This window comes from Gopherus flavomarginatus, chromosome 2 (genome assembly GCF_025201925.1).
Source record: "Gopherus flavomarginatus isolate rGopFla2 chromosome 2, rGopFla2.mat.asm, whole genome shotgun sequence".
Taxonomy (NCBI): Eukaryota; Metazoa; Chordata; order Testudines; family Testudinidae; genus Gopherus; species Gopherus flavomarginatus.
Window position 1 is genome coordinate 298,848,334 of NC_066618.1, and position 17,724 is coordinate 298,866,057.

Consider the following 17,724-nt stretch of genomic DNA (forward strand, 5'->3'; position numbering starts at 1 on the left):
TGGAGGAGAGGAAGGTGATGAGGAACAGTCAACATGGATTCAACAAGGTCAAGTCATGCCTGACCAACCTGATTGCCTTCTATGATGAGACAGCTGGCTCTGTGGATTTGGGAAAGTGGTTGATGTGATATATCTTGACTTGAGCAAAGCTTTTGATACAGTCTCCCACAGTATTCTTGCCAGCAAGTAAAAAAAGGTATGGATTTGATTAATGGACAGAAAGCTGGCTAGATCATTGAGTAGTGATCAATGGCTCCATATCTAGTTGTCATCTGGAGTGTCCTTGTGGTTGGTTTTAGATACATTGAGACATACCTGTCTCATAGAGCTTGAAGGGACCTTGAAAGGTCATTGAATCCAGCCTGCTGCCTTCACTAGCAGGACCAAGTACTGATTTTGCCCTAGATCCCTAAGTGGCCCCCTCAGGGATTGAAATCACAACCCTGGGTTTAGCAAGCCAATGCTCAAACCACTGAGCTATCCCTTCTCCCCTAGTTTTTGTTAAACATCTTTATTAATGATCTGGACAATGGGCTAGACTGCACCCTCAGCAAGTTCGCAGATGACACTAAGCTGTGGGGAGAGGTAGATACCCTGGAGGGTAGGGATAGGATACAGAGTAACCTAGACAAATTGGAGGGTTGGGCCAAAAGAAATCTGATTAGGTTCAACAAGAACAAGTGCTGAGTCCTGCATTTATGACTAAATAATCCCATGCACTGCTACAGGCTGGGGACCAACTGGCTAAGCAGCATTTCTGCAGCAAAGGACCTGAAGATTACAGTGGATGAGAAGCTGGATATGAGTCAACAGTGTGCCCTTGTTGCCAAGAAAGCTAACAGCATATTGGGCTGCATTAATAGGAGCATTGCCAGCAGATCGAGGGAAGTGATTATTCCCCTCTGTTCGGCACTGGTGAGGCCACATCTGGAGTACTGTGTCCAGTTTTGATCCCCCCACTACGGAAGGGATGAGGACAAATTGGAGAGAGTCCAGTGGAGGGCAACAAAAATGATCAGGGGGCTGGGGCACATGACTTACGAGGACAGGCTGAGGTCACTGGGACTATTTAGTCTGCAGAAGAGAAGAGTGAGGGGGGTTTTGATAGCAGCCTTCAACTACCTGAAGTGAGTTCCAGAGAGGATGGTGCTCGGCTGTTCTCAGTGGTGGCAGATGACAGAACAAGGAGCAATGGTCTCAAGTTGCAGTCGGGGAGGTCTAGGTTGGATATTAGGAAACACTGTTTCACTGGGAGGGTGGTGAAGCACTGGAATGGGTTACCTAGGAAGGCGGTGGAATCTCCTTTCTTAGAGGTTTTTAAGGCCCGTCTTAACAAAGCCCTGGCTGGGATGATTTATTTGGGATTGGTCCTGCTTTGAGCTGGGGGTTGGACTAGATAACCTCTTGAGGTCTCTTCCAACCCTAATCTTCTATGATTCTGTGGCTACAGCCCTCACGGCAAGTACACAGCAAGGACCCCTCTAGCTGCTGGTATTTTTAAGAGGACTATGCAAAATAACTATGTGGTCCAAAATCAGACGGAGGGTTGAATGTCTTCCCAACTGGTCTGTCCGCCAGACCTGCTTTCCAGGTATCAGTCTTAGTTCTCAGGTTTCTGAACTGCTCTCCTCTCTGTCCCCAGTAGATGGTGTCATTCTAGTACAAATACCTCTTAGGGTATGTCTACATCTACAATTTTGCAGCGCTGGTTGTTACAGCTGTATTAGTACAGCTGTATAGGGCCAGCGCTGCAAAGTGGCCACACTTACAGCAACCAGCGCTGCAAGTGGTGTTAGATGTGGCCACACTGCAGCGCTGTTGGGCGGCTTCAAGGGGGGTTCGGGGAACGCGAGAGCAAACCGGGGAAGGAGACCAGCTTCGCCGCGGTTTGCTCTCGCGTTCCCCGAACCCCCCTGCAAACCGCAGGGAAGGAGACCTGCTTGCACGGGGGTTCGGGGAACGCGAGAGCAAACCGGGGAAGGAGACCAGCTTCGCCGCGGTTTGCTCTCGTGTTCCCCGAAGCCCCCTGCAAACCGCAGGGAAGGAGACCTGCTTGCTCGGGGGTTTGGGGAATGCGAGAGCAAACCGGGGAAGGAGACCAGCTTCGCCGCAGTTTGCTCTCGCGTTCCCCGAACCCCCCTGCAAACCGCAGGGAAGGAGACCTGCTTGCTCGGGGGTTCGGGGAACGCGAGAGCAAACCGGGGAAGGAGACCTGCTTGATTACCAGAGGCTTCCTCAGGTATGCTGGGATACCTGCTTATTCCACGGAGGTCAAGAAAAGCGCTGGTAAGTGTCTACACTTAATTACCAGCGCTGGATCACCAGCGCTGGATCCTCTACACCCGAGACAAAACGGGAGTACGGCCAGCGCTGCAAACAGGGAGTTGCAGCGCTGGTGATGCCCTGCAGATGTGTACACCTCCTAAGTTGCAGCGCTGTAACCCCCTCACCAGCGCTGCAACTTTGTGATGTAGACAAGCCCTTAGTCCCGCCTTCGTAGGAGGAGATTAAGTAACTCAGATTTTAAAATGAGCTATGGGAGATCCCTAGGTTTGCTCAGACCAGTCTGTCTGACCTGGGCGTTCCCAGTGCCTAGAACTTCACCTCTTACAGTGGTTCACCTTTGTTTATTTGGAATAAACAAACTATCCCTGAACGCAATATCTGCTCTGCACGCGTTCAGCTAGCTCAGGAACAAACCCTGTTCCGTACCAGCCAGGCTAAGTGGCATGGGCTGCAGCCACTCAAACCACACCATTTCCGTGTGTCCACACTAGGAAGTTGCACAGATGGAAGTGATTCAATTTTGGAACCTCCTGAGTGCGAGCTCAGTCTGGAGGCCAGCCCCTGTCTAACTGTTCAGTGAACTGAGAGTTCAGTTCCCTGGGGGAGATACAGGTTGAATGGGGCTCCAGCGAGTGCCTGGCAGTTCTGGAGCCATGGAGGCTGGAGTGCTTGCGGCTCTTGACCCCTCTTCTTTCTCACAGAAACAGGCCCTGGATCTCCTGAAGATTCATCTGGGAGAAGGGCGGGAGTGAAATTGCTCAAGGCCTCAAGCCCATGGGGCCAGCTGGAGGCCCTGAGCCTGCATGAGAAGCAGGGCTCCCACGTGTCCCGCTCTGAGGCCTGACTCCTGCTTTGTGTGTCTTGCAGTATCACGGTGAAGGATCTGAAGGCCATGCTGCCCCAGGTGAACTACCGGGTGCCCAATATGAGGTTCCTGCGGGACAAGCTAGTGGTACGAAGACTGCCGCGGTCTCCATCTGCCTCCCTTTATCTCTCCTTTTCTGGACCATCCTTTATAGACAAGGCCTATAGAATGGGATGGGGGGAAGCCAGTAGAGATTTGTAGAACCAGCCAGGTTCTACAGAGATGACTCTGAAGTCCTATAGAATCGACCCTTCCTATGGGGAAGGAGGTGTTGAGCTGCCCTATAGAATTGAACAGGGACTTCCCCCAGCTATAGAATTCTATAGGATGGGTCAGTGAAGCCAAGAGAAAGGGTCTCCTGCTCCATTCAGTCCCATTGGCTTTTCCTGTAAGGGTTATCTCCTGCCCATTCCCGCGTCTCTGTTTGCCAGGGGATCACTTGACGATTCCCTGTTCTGTTCATTCCCTCTGGGGCACCTGGCATTGGCCACTGTCAGAGACTGGATACTGGGCTAGATGGACCTTTGGTCTGACCCAGTGTGGCCGCTCTTCTGTTCCCTTTCCTTTGCTATGCGTTTGAGGGGTGTCTGCAGTCAATGAACATTAACGAGCAGCTGATGTCTCCTGGGCAAGTGGTCTCTCTGGAAGCCCCTCTGCTCCTGGCCTGTACTGGATTATCTGTACCTTCCTCCTGCACTCCCTGTTACTAAGGGACAGTTACAGGGAAACACAGGATCGTAGTCCATTCCTAGAGCTGGCCAATCACATTTGCTGCTCATTCCCCGTCCAACAATTCCAACCTCCCCTCCAAATAATCCGGCCAGCCCATCTCTAGACATGAGACAGGATTACAATATTGGCTCAGAATATAGCACTGCATCCTGGGAACTGTAATCCCCAGGGACTGCCTGGCGGTGGCTGCAGGCCACATTGTAGATCTCCCTTGGCTCCGCATGGCCCACGGGCTTGACTCAAGACACCCCCAGCTGGAGCGGTGCAGCATGGGAATCCCACTGGAGCCAATGCTTTCAGACAGGGGCCTTTTTTCCCCATCTTCTGCACTGGGTACTTGAAGTCTTCCTCGATCCTTCAGCCCTGGGAGGTCTGCTGCCTCTCGTTCCATTCTCACCAGGTTCTGTCTCTCTCCTTCCTCCCAACAGGAAGTGGAAGCCAGGAGCGACATGGCCTTCACCCACTTCACTCAGTTCTACAAAAACCTAATGTTCGATGCTCAGAAATCGGTAAGAAGTTGGGGCCCTCGGTGACTCTCCCCGGCCTGGGGTGACCCTGCAGCTGGGCCCAGCCCCAGAGATGGGTAAGGAAGGCCAGAGTGAGGTCATGGTGCTGCCCGTCACTACCAATGGACATTTCTCCAGCACTCTAAATGTACTTGGCATGCCACAGGAGAGAGCCCCCGAGAACTGGCTGAGTGGGGGCTTTGTTGTAGGGATAGGAGATGAGGAAGACCATCTAGAATGAGTCAGTGAGGGGAGGCTGCTGCCAGTGCAGCAGGTCCAGGGGCAGCTCAGATTCCTGCCACAGGCCCTGAGATGCCTTGTGCCTGATACTTTGCAAGACTCTAGACAAAGTCCCCCCGGGCCTCCTCCTCCTCCAGTCCCCATCCAGCCTGCAGGTGGCACCTTCTCCGCTGGCTAACCTGCCCCTGTCCCCGCTTTGCATTCCAGGTCATCGAGCAGCTGGAGCTCTCCTTCCCCTTGCGGTGAGTCCCAAAGATCCCCCCTTGTCAGATCCAGCCCCAGCCCCGGATGGGGCACCGGCCTGCCAGTCAGCCTGGCTTGCTGTGTGTGTGTGTGAGAACAAGACTCAGAGCCAAGAGGTCTCTTCACAAGTCTGCTCCCACTGCAGCACACAGAGGGGACCCGTGGACACCCACACTCTGCTTTTCCCTGTTCCCAGAGATGGGGACGGTGAAGCTGAGCCCGGGACACAATGGGCTGATATATGACTCTGACCCTATTAGATACCCAGAGAATGGGCAGGACTCTACTCTCGGACACAGTGATTAAACCAGAATGACTCCAGGGCAATGACTGGGGTGCTCGGGTTAATGCTGTCACTGAGATCAGCGTCAGGGGAGGTAGCTGTGGGTCAGGACTCAGGCACGTCACCAGCACTGTGTGTGGGGAGCCCAGGGCTGGGTAGCAGGGGGAGCTGCGGGTTAGAACTGAGGGGCTCTGGCAGAGCTGTGTGTGGGGAGCCCAGGGCTGGGGTAGCAGGGGGGCTGCGGGTTAGAACTGAGGGGCTCTGGCAGAGCTGTGTGTGGGGAGCCCAGGTCTGGAGTAGCCGAGGGGTCTGCGGGTTAGAACTGAGGGGCAGTGGCAGAGCTGTGTGTGGGGAGCCCAGGACTGGGGTAGCAGGGGGGCTGCGGGTTAGAACTGAGGGGCTCTGGCAGAGCTGTGTGTGGGGAGCCCAGGACTGGGGTAGCAGGGGGGCTGCAGGTTAGAACTGAGGGGCTCTGGCAGAGCTGTGTGTGGGGAGCCCAGGGCTGGGTTAGCCGGGGGGGCTGCGCGTTAGAACTGAAGGGCAGTGGCAGAGCTGTGTGTGGGGAGCCCAGGGCTGGGGTAGCAGGGGGGCTGCAGGTTAGAACTGAGGGGCAGTGGCAGAGCTGTGTGTGGGGAGCCCAGGGCTGGAGTAGCCAAGGGGGCTGCAGGTTAGAACTGAGGGGCACTGGCAGAGCTGTGTATGGGAAGCCCAGGGCTGGGGTAGCAGGGGCGGGGTGCGGGTTAGAACTGAGGGGCACTGGCAGAGCTGCGTGTGGGGAGCCCAGGGCTGAGGTAGCAGGGGGGCTGCGGGTTAGAACTGAGGGGCACTGGCAGAGCTGTGTGCGGGGAGCCCAGGGCTGGGGTAGCAGAGGGACTGCGGGATAGAACTGAGGGGCAGTGGCAGAGCTGTGTGTGGGGAGCCCAGGTCTGGGGTAGAAGGGGGGCTGCGGGTTAGAACTGAGGGGCAGTGGCAGAGCTGTGTGTGGGGAGCCCAGGGCTGGGGTAGCAGGGGGGCTGCGGGTTAGAACTGAGGGGCACTGGCAGAGCTGTGTGTGCGGAGCCCAGGGCGGGGGTAGCCGGGGGTCTGCGGGTTAGAACTGAGGGGCAGTGGCTGAGCTGTGTGTGGGGAGCCCAGGGCTGGGGTAGCAGGGGGGCTGCGGGTTAGAACTGAGGGGCACCGGCAGAGCTGTGTGTGGGGAGCCCAGGGCTTGGGTAGCAGGGGGGCTGCGGGTTAGAACTGAGGGGCACTGGCAGAGCTGTGTGTGGGGAGCCCAGGGCTGGGGTAGCAGGGGGACTGCGGGTTAGAACTGAGGGGCAGTGGCAGAGCTGTGTGTGGGGAGCCCAGGGCTGAGGTAGCAGGGGGGCTGCGGGTTAGAACTGAGGGGCACCGGCAGAGCTGTGTGTGCGGAGCCCAGGGCTGGGGTAGCAGGGGGGCTGCAGGTTAGAACTGAGGGGCACTGGCAGAGCTGTGTGTGGGGAGCCCAGGGCTGGGGTAGCAGGGGGGGCTGCGGGTTAGAACTGAGGGGCACTGGCAGAGCTGTGTGTGGGGAGCCCAGGGCTGGGGTAGCAGGAGGGCTGCGGGTTAGAACTGAGGGGCACTGGCAGAGTTGTGTGTGTGGAGCCCACGGCTGGGGTAGCCGGGGGTCTGCGGGTTAGAACTGAGGGGCAGTGGCTGAGCTGTGTGTGGGGAGCCCAGGGCTGGGGTAGCAGGGGGGCTGCGGGTTAGAACTGAGGGGCAGTGGCAGAGCTGTGTGTGGGGAGCCCAGGGCTGGGGTAGCAGGGGGGCTGCGGGTTAGAACTGAGGGGCAGTGGCAGAGCTGTGTGTGGGGAGCCCAGGGCTTGGGTAGCAGGGGGGCTGCGGGTTAGAACTGAGGGGCACCGGCAGAGCTGTGTGTGGGGAGCCCAGAGCTGGGGTAGCAGGGGGCTGCGGGTTAGAACTGAGGGGCTCTGGCAGAGCTGTGTGTGCGGAGCCCAGGTCTGGGGTAGCCGGGGGGGCTGTGGGTTAGAACTGAGGGGCTCTGGCAGAGCTGTGTGTGGGGAGCCCAGGGCTGGGGTAGCAGGGGGGCTGCGGGTTAGAACTGAGGGGCACTGGCTGAACTGTGTGTGGGGAGCCCAGGGCTGAGGTAGCAGGGGGGCTGCGGGTTAGAACTGAGGGGCAGTGGCAGAGCTGTGTGTGGGGAGCCCAGGGCTGGGGTAGCCAGGGGGGCTGCGGGTTAGAACTGAGGGGCACTGGCAGAGCTGTGTGTGGGGAGCCCAGGGCTGGGGTAGCAGGGGGAGCTGCGGGTTAGAACTGAGGGGCAGTGGCAGAGCTGTGTGTGGGGAGCCCACGGCTGGGGTAGAAGGGGGGCTGCGGGTTAGAACTGAGGGGCAGTGGCAGAGCTGTGTGTGGGGAGCCCAGGGCTGGGGTAGCAGGGGGGCTGCGGGTTAGAACTGAGGGGCAGTGGCTGAGCTGTGTGTGCGGAGCCCAGGGCTGGGGTAGCAGGGGGGCTGCGGGTTAGAACTGAGGGGCACTGGCAGAGCTGTGTGTGGGGAGCCCAGGGCTGGGGTAGCAGGGGGGCTGCAGGTTAGAACTGAGGGGCACTGGCAGAGCTGTGTGTGGGGAGCCCAGGGCTGGGGTAGCCGGGGGGGCTGCGCGTTAGAACTGAAGGGCAGTGGCAGAGCTGTGTGTGGGGAGCCCAGGGCTGGGGTAGCAGGGGGGGCTGCGGGTTAGAACTGAGGGGCACTGGCAGAGCTGTGTGTGGGGAGCCCAGGTCTGGGGTAGCAGGGGGGCTGCGGGTTAGAACTGAGGGGCACTGGCAGAGCTGTGTGTGGGGAGCCCAGGGCTGAGGTAGCAGGGGGGCTGCGGGTTAGAACTGAGGGGCACTGGCAGAGCTGTGTGTGCGGAGCCCAGGGCTGGGGTAGCAGAGGGGGCTGCAGGTTAGAACTGAGGGGCACTGGCAGAGCTGTGTGTGGGGAGCCCAGGTCTGGGGTAGCAGGGGGGCTGCGGGTTAGAACTGAGGAGCAGTGGCTGAGCTGTGGCCGGGGGGAGCCCAGGTCTGGGGTAGCAGGGCACTGCAGGTCGGGACTGAGGGGCATCAGCACATCTGGGTCAGGGGAGCCCTGGGCTGAAGGAATAGGGGCAGGCGGGTGCAAGTCGGGTTCATTGGAAAAGCTGTGAGGATGGGGGGGAAGAGCTGGAATAGTGGGGGGACTAAGGGGACGAGGTATCTGTTTTGCGGAGACACACTCAGTGCCTGACTTGTTTGGTGTGGGGAGACTGGCTTATCCGGCTTGTGCACCCTCCCATTGACCGGCTCCCTGCCCCTCCCCAGGAACGTTGACCGGGCAGAGCTGTGCCAGATTACACTGTATGACTTCCAGAAATTCCTGCAGCACGACCAGAAGGTATCCGCTAAGGCACACGTCCAATACCCTGTCGGACCTGAGGGACTGCGAGCCCTTCTGCCAGGCACCACTTGGCATGCAGTGGATGATAGCAGAAATTCTCACGACTGCCACTGTTCTGAGAGAGCGTCTGGCTACCCCAAAAATCAGCCCAGGCTGCTAGTAACCTGAAGTCATGCTCGTCCAATGGCTGTCCAGCTGGTGGATCTCTCTCCTCTTCCCGATAGACCATGAGACTCAACGCCACGGAAGCTGGCATCCTCTGCTGGCAGTCTCAGCAGAGAGACCATGGGATGAAGGGGCCATAGTGGTCTCCCGAGAAGGGCAGTGTGTGCCACTGCCCAGGCTCCAGCTGTGGCAGAGAGAAAGCTACAATGGGTGGGGGAAGCTGAAGCCTGACAAACTCAGACCAGAAAGAAGGTGCCTGTTTTTAACAGCAGGGTGATTAACCATCAGAACAGCTCATGCTGAGCTGCGATGGAGAATCCATCACAGGCCAGGTCAGTCTGGAGGCACAGTGATGGTGGCGGTGGGGTGCGAGGGTATGTGCTGTGCCTGCCCTGTGCATAGCTAGAGGTCATGAATCTCCTGGGCCCTGAGTCCAGTCACCTTCCATTTGCCTGAAGGCTCTTGATCTTGCAGATCTGAGATTCCCATCATGGTTTCACCTCCAAACCTTTGGTGCAGTTCCCCACCTAATGCTGCCTTCTGCACTCTCTGCCCTAGGAGCCCTGGGCCAGTGACATCGGCAAGGTGCGGGAGTACATGTGTGGCTACCTCAGGGACCCCTTCAGTGACATGGCAGAACCCTTCTTCCAGCTGGATGAGGTAGGGGAATATGTACCCCGGATCCCAGCCCATCCTCCTGCCTCAGCCATCCCCTTAGCAACTCCAGCGCCCACCAGCGGAGCTCAGATTCCCCCCGGGGCAGATAAAGTCTCTAGATTAGTTAGGGTTTGTCGAATTGGTGCACACGGATGTAGGTGTATTTATAACAGACAATGCACACTTCAGGCTGGAGGTTAGGAGAATGGGCCATGCCAGATCAGACCCAGGGGGCTTATAGACTGCTGTCCCAGCCTCCATCGATGACCAGTGCCTGAGGCTTAAAAGGATGTCCATCTGGCTAGTGGACAGTGCTGCATATTTGGGGATTGATATTCCTTCCTGACCCTTCCAGGTGATCTCCTTGTGCCCTGAAGCTTCAGGTTTTAATTATCCTTGTTTAAGGGGCACAGCTACAGATTGGCCCCAAAATCCACCTCCATCAGGTGACTGTGTGCAGGTGCAGCAGTAAATTCCACAGGTGACTCCACTACATGTATTTAGACAGGCCAGTTGTATTGAAAGAGTGAACCCCTCCCCCTCACATTTTGGAAAAGTCTACATTCCAAACTCTGCATCTGAAGCCCATCTCTAGCTGTACTCACTGGACTGTGTTCCTCAGCTCGTCCTCTGCTGCTGGCAGGTCTTCTCCACCAACTTCTCTCCCTTTCCCCACTCCTATTAGTGCTTTGGCCCCACGCCCATCTCTCCCCCTTGCCTGAGGTGACCCACGGTGTCCTGAAGCCTGACCCCTCCTCGTGTTGCTCTAACCAGCTTTCTTTCTGTCCTCAGTTTCTGACGTACCTGTTCTCCAGGGAAAACATGGTCATGGACGCCAAGTACGAGCGGGTGGTCCCAGAGGAGATGAACTACCCGCTGTCCCACTACTGGATCTCCTCCTCCCACAATACGTAAGAGCTTGGGTCAGCCCACCGACGAAGGGCCCCCAGCATGGTGGGGCGAAGATAAAGCAGCACAACCTGTTTGATTCTGAGCGGAACGGGTGCCTCCCACCGCAGCCCTAGAAGCTATTCTGCACACTTGGGGAGCCACTAGTCTGGTGTTAGAGCTCCAGAAGGGCTCTGGCCTGCGATGCAATAGTGACCGGAGGGAGGGGGGATTTCCCTTTAGCCTCCCCTGGGAGTTCTGCAGGGGTTACCCCACTTCTCTGTTCATCTAGGACGTGGGATTCCTGGACATTTCCTTGTAAGCAGGTACTGGAAAACATGGGCCAGTGTCTCGGCTGGACTAAACCAGCATAACTCCATTGGCTTCAACAGAGCTCTGCCCATTGGCTCCAATGGAGCGCTGCTCATTTACATCAGCCGGGGATCTGTCCCATTGGCTCCAATGGAGCTCTGCCCATTTACACCAGCCGGGGATCTGTCCCATTGGCTCCAATGGAGCTCTGCCCATTTACACCAGCCGGGGATCTGTCCCATTGGCTCCAAAGGAGCTCTGCCCATTTACACCAGCCGGGGATCTGTCCCACTGACTCCAATGGAGCTCTGCCCATTTACACCAGCCGGGGATCTGTCCCATTGGCTCCAAGGGAGCTCTGCTCATTTACACCAGCCGGGGATCTGTCCCACTGGCTCCAATGGAGCTTTGCCCATTTACACCAGTCGGGAATCTGGCCCCCTGACCCCAATGGAGCTCTGCCCATTTACACCAGCCGGGGATCTGTCCCACTGACTCCAATGGAGCTCTGCCCATTTACACCAGCCAGGGATCTGACCCACTGACCCCAATGGAGCTCTGCCCATTTACACCAGCCGGGGATCTGTCCCACTGTCTCCAATGGAGCTCTGCCCATTTACACCAGCCGGGGATCTGTCCCATTGGCTCCAATGGAGCTCTGCTCATTTACACCAGCTGGGGATCTGGCCCATTGGCTCCAATGGAGCTCTGCCTATTTACACCAGCTGGGGATCTGTCCCACTGACCCCAATGGAGCTCTGCCCATTTACACCAGCCGGGGATCTGTCCCACTGTCTCCAATGGAGCTCTGCCCATTTACACCAGCCGGGGATCTGTCCCATTGGCTCCAATGGAGCTCTGCTCATTTACACCAGCTGGGGATCTGGCCCATTGGCTCCAATGGAGCTCTGCCTATTTACACCAGCTGGGGATCTGTCCCACTGACCCCAATGGAGCTCTGCCCATTTACACCAGCCGGGGATCTGTCCCACTGTCTCCAATGGAACTCTGCCCATTTACACCAGCCGGGGATCTGTCCCATTGGCTCCAATGGAGCTCTGCTCATTTACACCGGCTGGGGATGTGGCCCATTGGCTCCAATGCAGCTCTGCCTATTTACACCTGCTGTGGGCCTGGCCCTGTGGCTTTGGGCCTCGGATGGGTCTCCCGAGCCCAGGCAGCAGTGGCAGGAGTAGGGCTTCCACGGGACAGCAAACACTGACATCTGATGGGATCCAGGCCTTGGGTTCAGAGCGAGGTGCCCTTGAAACAGCAAGGCCCTGCCTGCACTAAGCTGCCAGGCATGGTAAGGAACCAGGCAGCTCCCCTGGCACGCCGTCTGTGGCGGGCCTGGTGGCTGCCTGGACACCCACCCTCTGCAGTGGCTGCTCCCTGAGATAGACTGGGAGCCACATGATTTGCAGCTGCACCACTTCCTTCAGGCCTCCCAGTCCCACCCCCAGGCGCTGCAGTCTGGCCCCCCTCCAGGCGGTGCTGGTGATTCAGAGGCCCTCTCGCTCCCTTTGCAGGTATCTGACTGGGGACCAGTTCTCCAGTGAGTCCTCGCTGGAAGCTTACGCTCGCTGCCTCCGGATGGGCTGCCGCTGCATAGAGCGTGAGTGAGCTGATCCTTGCCGGGGGCCGGGCTGCTGGCAGCGGCTGTGAGCTGGTCCGACTGCATGAGCTGAGTAGCATGAGTGCCGCTCAGTGACTATGTGGGGGACCGCCAAAGGGCAGCAGGAAATGATACTGGTGATGCCACCCCTCCCCACACAAGTTACCATTGCAGTCAGCATCCTTTGGGGGAATCTCTAAAACCAAGTTCCTGACCACTCCCCAAAACTCCCTCGGCACTTCGGACAAATGTCTGGGTCTGAGCCCAGTGCCTCGGCCACATCCTGTGATGGGTAGTTCCTTTAAATTGCCCCCACTTTTCTGTCTTACACTTCGGTGTCAAACAGCCTCCCGATCTCACCCCAGATGTGGCTACAGCAATTCTTGGTGAATTGTACTGGGATCCTTCTGGTACCCTGGAAACATGAGACATGTTATGTTGAGTCGTTGTCCTCTGGGGCAACCTGGGGAGAAGTTTAAAATCCACCAGATGCAGGAATCACCAGCTGAGGTTCTCTGGCCTGTGCTGTGCAGAAGCTCATACCAGATGGTCGCAATGGTCCCTTCAGGCCTTGGGATCTACAACCCAATGGGCCCTCAGCTGAGGATCATTCAGTCCACCTGGTGAACCCTTGCGATCTTGCCGTCCCTTCATATCAATGGCAGGCAGACCTCCATCCAATCCCACAGCCTCTTTCACTAGCTAAGTCCCATTTGACACTGCTAACTGAGATAACAGCATGTGCTGTTACCTGGCGTCTCAGAGGTGAATGCCAGTGTGTTTTCTACCCCTTTGTCCACCCGTGAAGTGGCCATGTACTGGTGCGACAATGAAGTGTGCACAACTCCACAGTGACGCTTGGGGCCGGTGCATGTGCAGTGGCCATGGGCTGTAGAGGTGGTGTTGTCCATTCCACTCTGTGCAGGAAAGGAAGGAGCTAGGACATAGTCCCTCAGGAACGTGTGTGGGGTATGGGGATAAATGATCATGCACGTGGGGGGAGTGTTAACAACTCAACCATCTCTGCCCTCAGTGGACTGTTGGGATGGTCCAGACGACCTGCCAATCATCTACCACGGACACACACTCACCTCCAAAATCAAATTCCTGGATGTCCTGCACACCATCAAGGAACACGCCTTCGTGACCTCTGAGTAAGGACCACCCCACTGCACTGCAGGGGCTTTGTCACCCCTTTGCTGCTTAGGAACTGCTAAAGGGCATGAAGCTTGTCACATGTAATGAGACTGTGGAACTCATGGCCACAGGAAGCCATTGAGGCCTTGAACTTAGCAGGATTCAAAAAGGGATTGGACATTTATATGGATAACAAGAATATCCAGAGTTCTCATAGTTAATGGTAACAATGATATGGAAACCTCCTGCTTCAGGGCTTAAGCCTGTCTGCAACTATTAGAGACCAGGGTGAAACCTGTTTAATCATGTGTGGCAGCCAGATATTCCCTGTTTATCCTGGTCAGCACTCACTGGTTCTGTATTTATCGTGAGAACCTATTGCTGGGTCTGGACATGTTCCCTGCTGCACTGCCCATTCCAAGGCCTGGATAAATTCCCTGCAGAGCACTCCCAGGTTGAGTGTGTCACACCCTGATTTACTGAGTGTTCCCCATCTTCAAGGGTTCTGCCCTAATCCAGCTTTCCCTACACCAAGGTCTCTATCAGATTGTCCCATGGATCTCTGAGTTCCTGTTAGCCCATTTGGGGCCCTACCCTATTAGTTTTGCCCCTGGCTACACTAGGAGCAGGCGCGTGATCTGGAGCCTTTTCTTGGTTGCTATTCTGAATGATCTAGCCTTTCCTTTCCCACCCCCCCCACCCCAGGTTCCCCATCATCCTCTCCATCGAGGACCACTGCAGCATCGTCCAGCAGAGGAACATGGCCTCTCACTTCAAGAAGGTCTTTGGGGACATGCTGCTCACCAAGCCAGTGGACATCAACGCCGATGAGTTGCCTTCCCCCACCCAGCTCAAGAAGAAAATCCTCATCAAGGTGCAGCACTTAGGGCCTGTCCTCTTCCCATTCCCCCAGTCCTTCTCTGTTACTGTCCAGAGGAAGGCAGTACAAGAACTGTACACACCAGCCTTGCCCTGGTGTGGGCAGGGGTAGCTCATGGGAGAGCCCTGTAGTTTGGGGGTGACAGGAACATACTGGGGTGAGCTTTCTCCGCCTCTAGCTCTAAAGTACAAAGATGCATGGGAATCTCCCTCCCAGATGAAACCTAACCACCAGCCCTGGCCACTCACATTCATTTAAGTCATTTTTGCTCCCAGAACAGACTCCTTTGCCCATGGTACCGTGAACCCAAACAGCAGCAGCATTGGGCCAGGAGAACCAGGAAGTTAAACCAGTTGTAAACAGGAAGTGAAACTGACCAGTCATTTCACTGCCCTGGCTGAGTGATGTTACACATCCACCATGGCAGACAGGACACAGGCTCGGGAGCTGGTAGCACAGGTCAAGGGTCAGTCTAACTGTGTGAGTTCTCCTCTCTCTGGTTTGCTCTCCCGCTCCCTAGCACAAGAAGCTGGTGGAAGGGAACCTTTACGAAGAAGTCTCCACGGCCAGTTACTCGGAGAATGACATCAGCAACTCCATCAAGAACGGCATCCTGTACCTTGAGGACCCCATTGACCATGTGAGAACCTTGCCCAGGCTTCGGTCTCCCTTTCCAGAACTAACAGCCAAGGGAAGGGGCTATAGATTGCAAGTGGAACCAGGAACTGGGCCTCACGGTGCAGGCTGGAATACCAATGCTTGGATTCCAGCAGTGGGGAAGGAGGTATCACAGTCCCATCCCCTCCATGGGTCATTAGGAGGGCTTGAACCCTGGACCTTCATCACAGACCTCTGCCATGTAAGCTAAAGAAGGGACTCCGTTACCCATTAGCAGTAATAGGCTGGTATCCTCTAGTGGACTACTTACTGGAGTGGAAACACAACACACGTTCTGGCCATGGGTTACTGGGGCATCAGCAAGAAGCATGGGGTGAACTCACATGCCTGCAATGCAAGCAGCTGTGATCTCTGGCAGGTGCTGACATCCTTGGCCACCTCCCTGCCCTGTACCCACTCCCCAGCTTTCTTGCTGCCTGGTTCTGATGCTCCTTTCTCCTCGGTAGACCTGGAGCCCACATTACTTTGTGCTGACAAGCAACAAGATCTATTACTCCGAGGAGACGTCCCGCTACCAGTCCAACGAGGATGAGGAAGAGGTGGAACAAAAAGAGGTGTGTTTGTGGGGAGAAAAGGTGTGGATTTGGGGGAAGACGGTGCTTCAGAGACCTTCAGGATTCACCTACAGAGCCACCCAAGTACCTCCAGCTGCATGTACCCCTTTGAGTTGTGCTTCTGCCCCAGCTCACCAGCTAAGGAGGGTTCGACCAGGTCAATGCTTGGAGAGGAGCTGGCCAAGAAGAGCCCAGGTGCTAGTATTAGTTACCCAGCAGAGAGGTGCCCTTCACCGATAGTGCTAAACCAATTGTGTTAGGGGCACAGATGTGTGTTTTTGTAAGAGATGCAGAACCAAGGTCCTGACCACTCCTGGCCATTAAATATCCCACTTCACTTTTCACAAGGCAGGGTATTAACCTCAGGGTCCTGCTCAGATTCCGGTTGGGGCTATTAACTTTTGCCGACTAGATCCCCAGGCAGGTTCAGTGGGACATGAGAACCTTCACTACCTGCCCTAAACTGTTGGGCAGCATTGTTGTGCGCTGTTAGACTGCTGCTGTGCTCCACCCCAGTGGTGGCCAAAGTGATTAAGGACATGACACCAAACCCACTGTCTCTCTTTCCTTCTTTCTCTCCCCCATGGATTTCTCTGGTCTCTCCTTGCCCCGCCCATCTCGTCCTCGGGCTCTGCACCTCTCCAGGAGTTTAACAACAACGAGCTGCACTTCAGCGAGAAGTGGTTTCACGGGAAGCTGGGCGGGGGGCGTGACGGGCGCCAGATCGCTGAGAAGCTGCTGCACGAGTACTGCACTGAGACGGGTGGGAAGGACGGCACCTTCCTGGTGCGGGAGAGCGAGACCTTTGTGGGAGATTACACCCTCTCCTTCTGGTAGGAGCCTCCTGCTGCAACCTCCGTACTGGGGCACAGGATCTCCTCTGCCTCCAGCACCAGTGATCCCCTCACACTGGGGACTCAGTTTCCCTTCAGTCCGAGGTGGTAGCGGTGGAAAACTTCTACCATCTGATGATAGCAGCCATCTCTGTGAAACAAGCTGGTGGGCCTCAGTCCGGTTCCTACTGGACTAGTCTCGGGAGCCATCAGAAGGGGCATTGATCCTCTCCCTCATTGGCAGCCTAGCAGCGAGGCTGAGACCCGAATAGATCCCGGAGACTGGGCTCCTCAGAGGTGGCCTGTCAGGGTGGGGTCGAGGAGGGATGCTTGCCCTGCTGCTATCCCAGTTATGTGGCTCTACTGAGGGCTGCGGTTCCCAGGCCTGTCTGCAACATCATTCCCCAGCCCCGCGATGGCTGATGATCGGTGCTTCTTGGGGCGTGGTGATGGCCTCCCAGTGCGGCTCAGGATTACAGTCCGCACTCCCATTGACTTCAGAGGCTTCTGCCTGAGTTAGGACCTAGCGGTCTGGCATTTATAGATTCCACGTGGGAAAGCCCCAGTGAGGGGGAGGTGGGCCTGACCCAAAGCCCTGAGCCAATATAAAGGACAACAGCCATATACCTGCAGCTCCCATCTGCATCAGCCAGGAGCAGACAGCCAAACCACACGCCCCCACTGCTGTTGGATTGAAAATAGCACCATTAGCTGTGAGCGACCAGCTGGGATAGTTGCCTACACCATCCACTAGGGGACAACATGGTCACACTGTCTAAGCCAGTGTATTGCTCCAACATCCCTGTATGGATGGCCTGGCTAGGGTGACCAGATGTCCCTATTTTATAGGGACAGTCCCAAAATTTGGGGCTTTTTCTCATATAGGCACCTATTACCCCCCCCCACCCCATCTTGATTTTTCACACTTGATGTCTGGTCACCCTCCGTCCGACTGGCTGGCTGCTATCTCAGTATCAAGCCGAACTGAAGCCCAGATCCAACCCCCGAATGCTGGGAGTCTCGATCCAAACCCCGCGTTGTGACTCAGAATGTCCTTTGCTGTCCGGTCATCTCCCCACACCCCACCAGGACTGGTGCAGAGTTCTTTGCTGTCCGGTCATTTCCCCCCATCCACTGTGCGCCCGGCTTGGGCAGCCGCAGGGAGATGTGGGCTTGTGCTTGACCCTGCTGATCCCTTCTTGTCCCCGCTGCAGGCGGTCCAGCCGAGTCCAGCACTGCCGTATCCACTCCCGGCAGGAAGCCGGCACCACCAAGTTCTACTTGACGGACAACCTGGTGTTCGACAGCCTCTACAGCCTGATCTGCCACTACCGCGAGGTGCCACTGCGGTGCAACGAGTTTGAGATGAGGCTCACAGACCCTGTGCCGCAGCCCAATGCCCACGAGAGCAAAGAGTGAGTGTGTCACCTCTCCTCCCTTTCCCCTCTCCCCTTTGTTCTGCTC

The 17,724-nt window shown here is 56.6% G+C and overlaps 1 protein-coding gene across 1 annotated transcript in view; it reads left to right on the forward strand.

Annotated features, from left to right (window-relative positions):
- The window catches only part of LOC127045083 (1-phosphatidylinositol 4,5-bisphosphate phosphodiesterase gamma-1-like), an 85,854-nt gene that overhangs the window by 45,323 nt on the left and 22,807 nt on the right, over nucleotides 1-17,724 (forward strand). Inside the window, exons 5-17 of the mRNA XM_050940595.1 lie at nucleotides 3,154-3,238; nucleotides 4,312-4,392; nucleotides 4,837-4,871; nucleotides 8,466-8,538; nucleotides 9,265-9,366; nucleotides 10,156-10,274; nucleotides 12,093-12,178; nucleotides 13,212-13,332; nucleotides 14,021-14,189; nucleotides 14,716-14,835; nucleotides 15,320-15,427; nucleotides 16,073-16,260; nucleotides 17,475-17,675. Coding sequence (XP_050796552.1) covers nucleotides 3,154-3,238; nucleotides 4,312-4,392; nucleotides 4,837-4,871; nucleotides 8,466-8,538; nucleotides 9,265-9,366; nucleotides 10,156-10,274; nucleotides 12,093-12,178; nucleotides 13,212-13,332; nucleotides 14,021-14,189; nucleotides 14,716-14,835; nucleotides 15,320-15,427; nucleotides 16,073-16,260; nucleotides 17,475-17,675 — 1,488 coding nt within the window. The remainder of the gene's footprint in view (nucleotides 1-3,153; nucleotides 3,239-4,311; nucleotides 4,393-4,836; nucleotides 4,872-8,465; nucleotides 8,539-9,264; nucleotides 9,367-10,155; nucleotides 10,275-12,092; nucleotides 12,179-13,211; nucleotides 13,333-14,020; nucleotides 14,190-14,715; nucleotides 14,836-15,319; nucleotides 15,428-16,072; nucleotides 16,261-17,474; nucleotides 17,676-17,724) is intronic.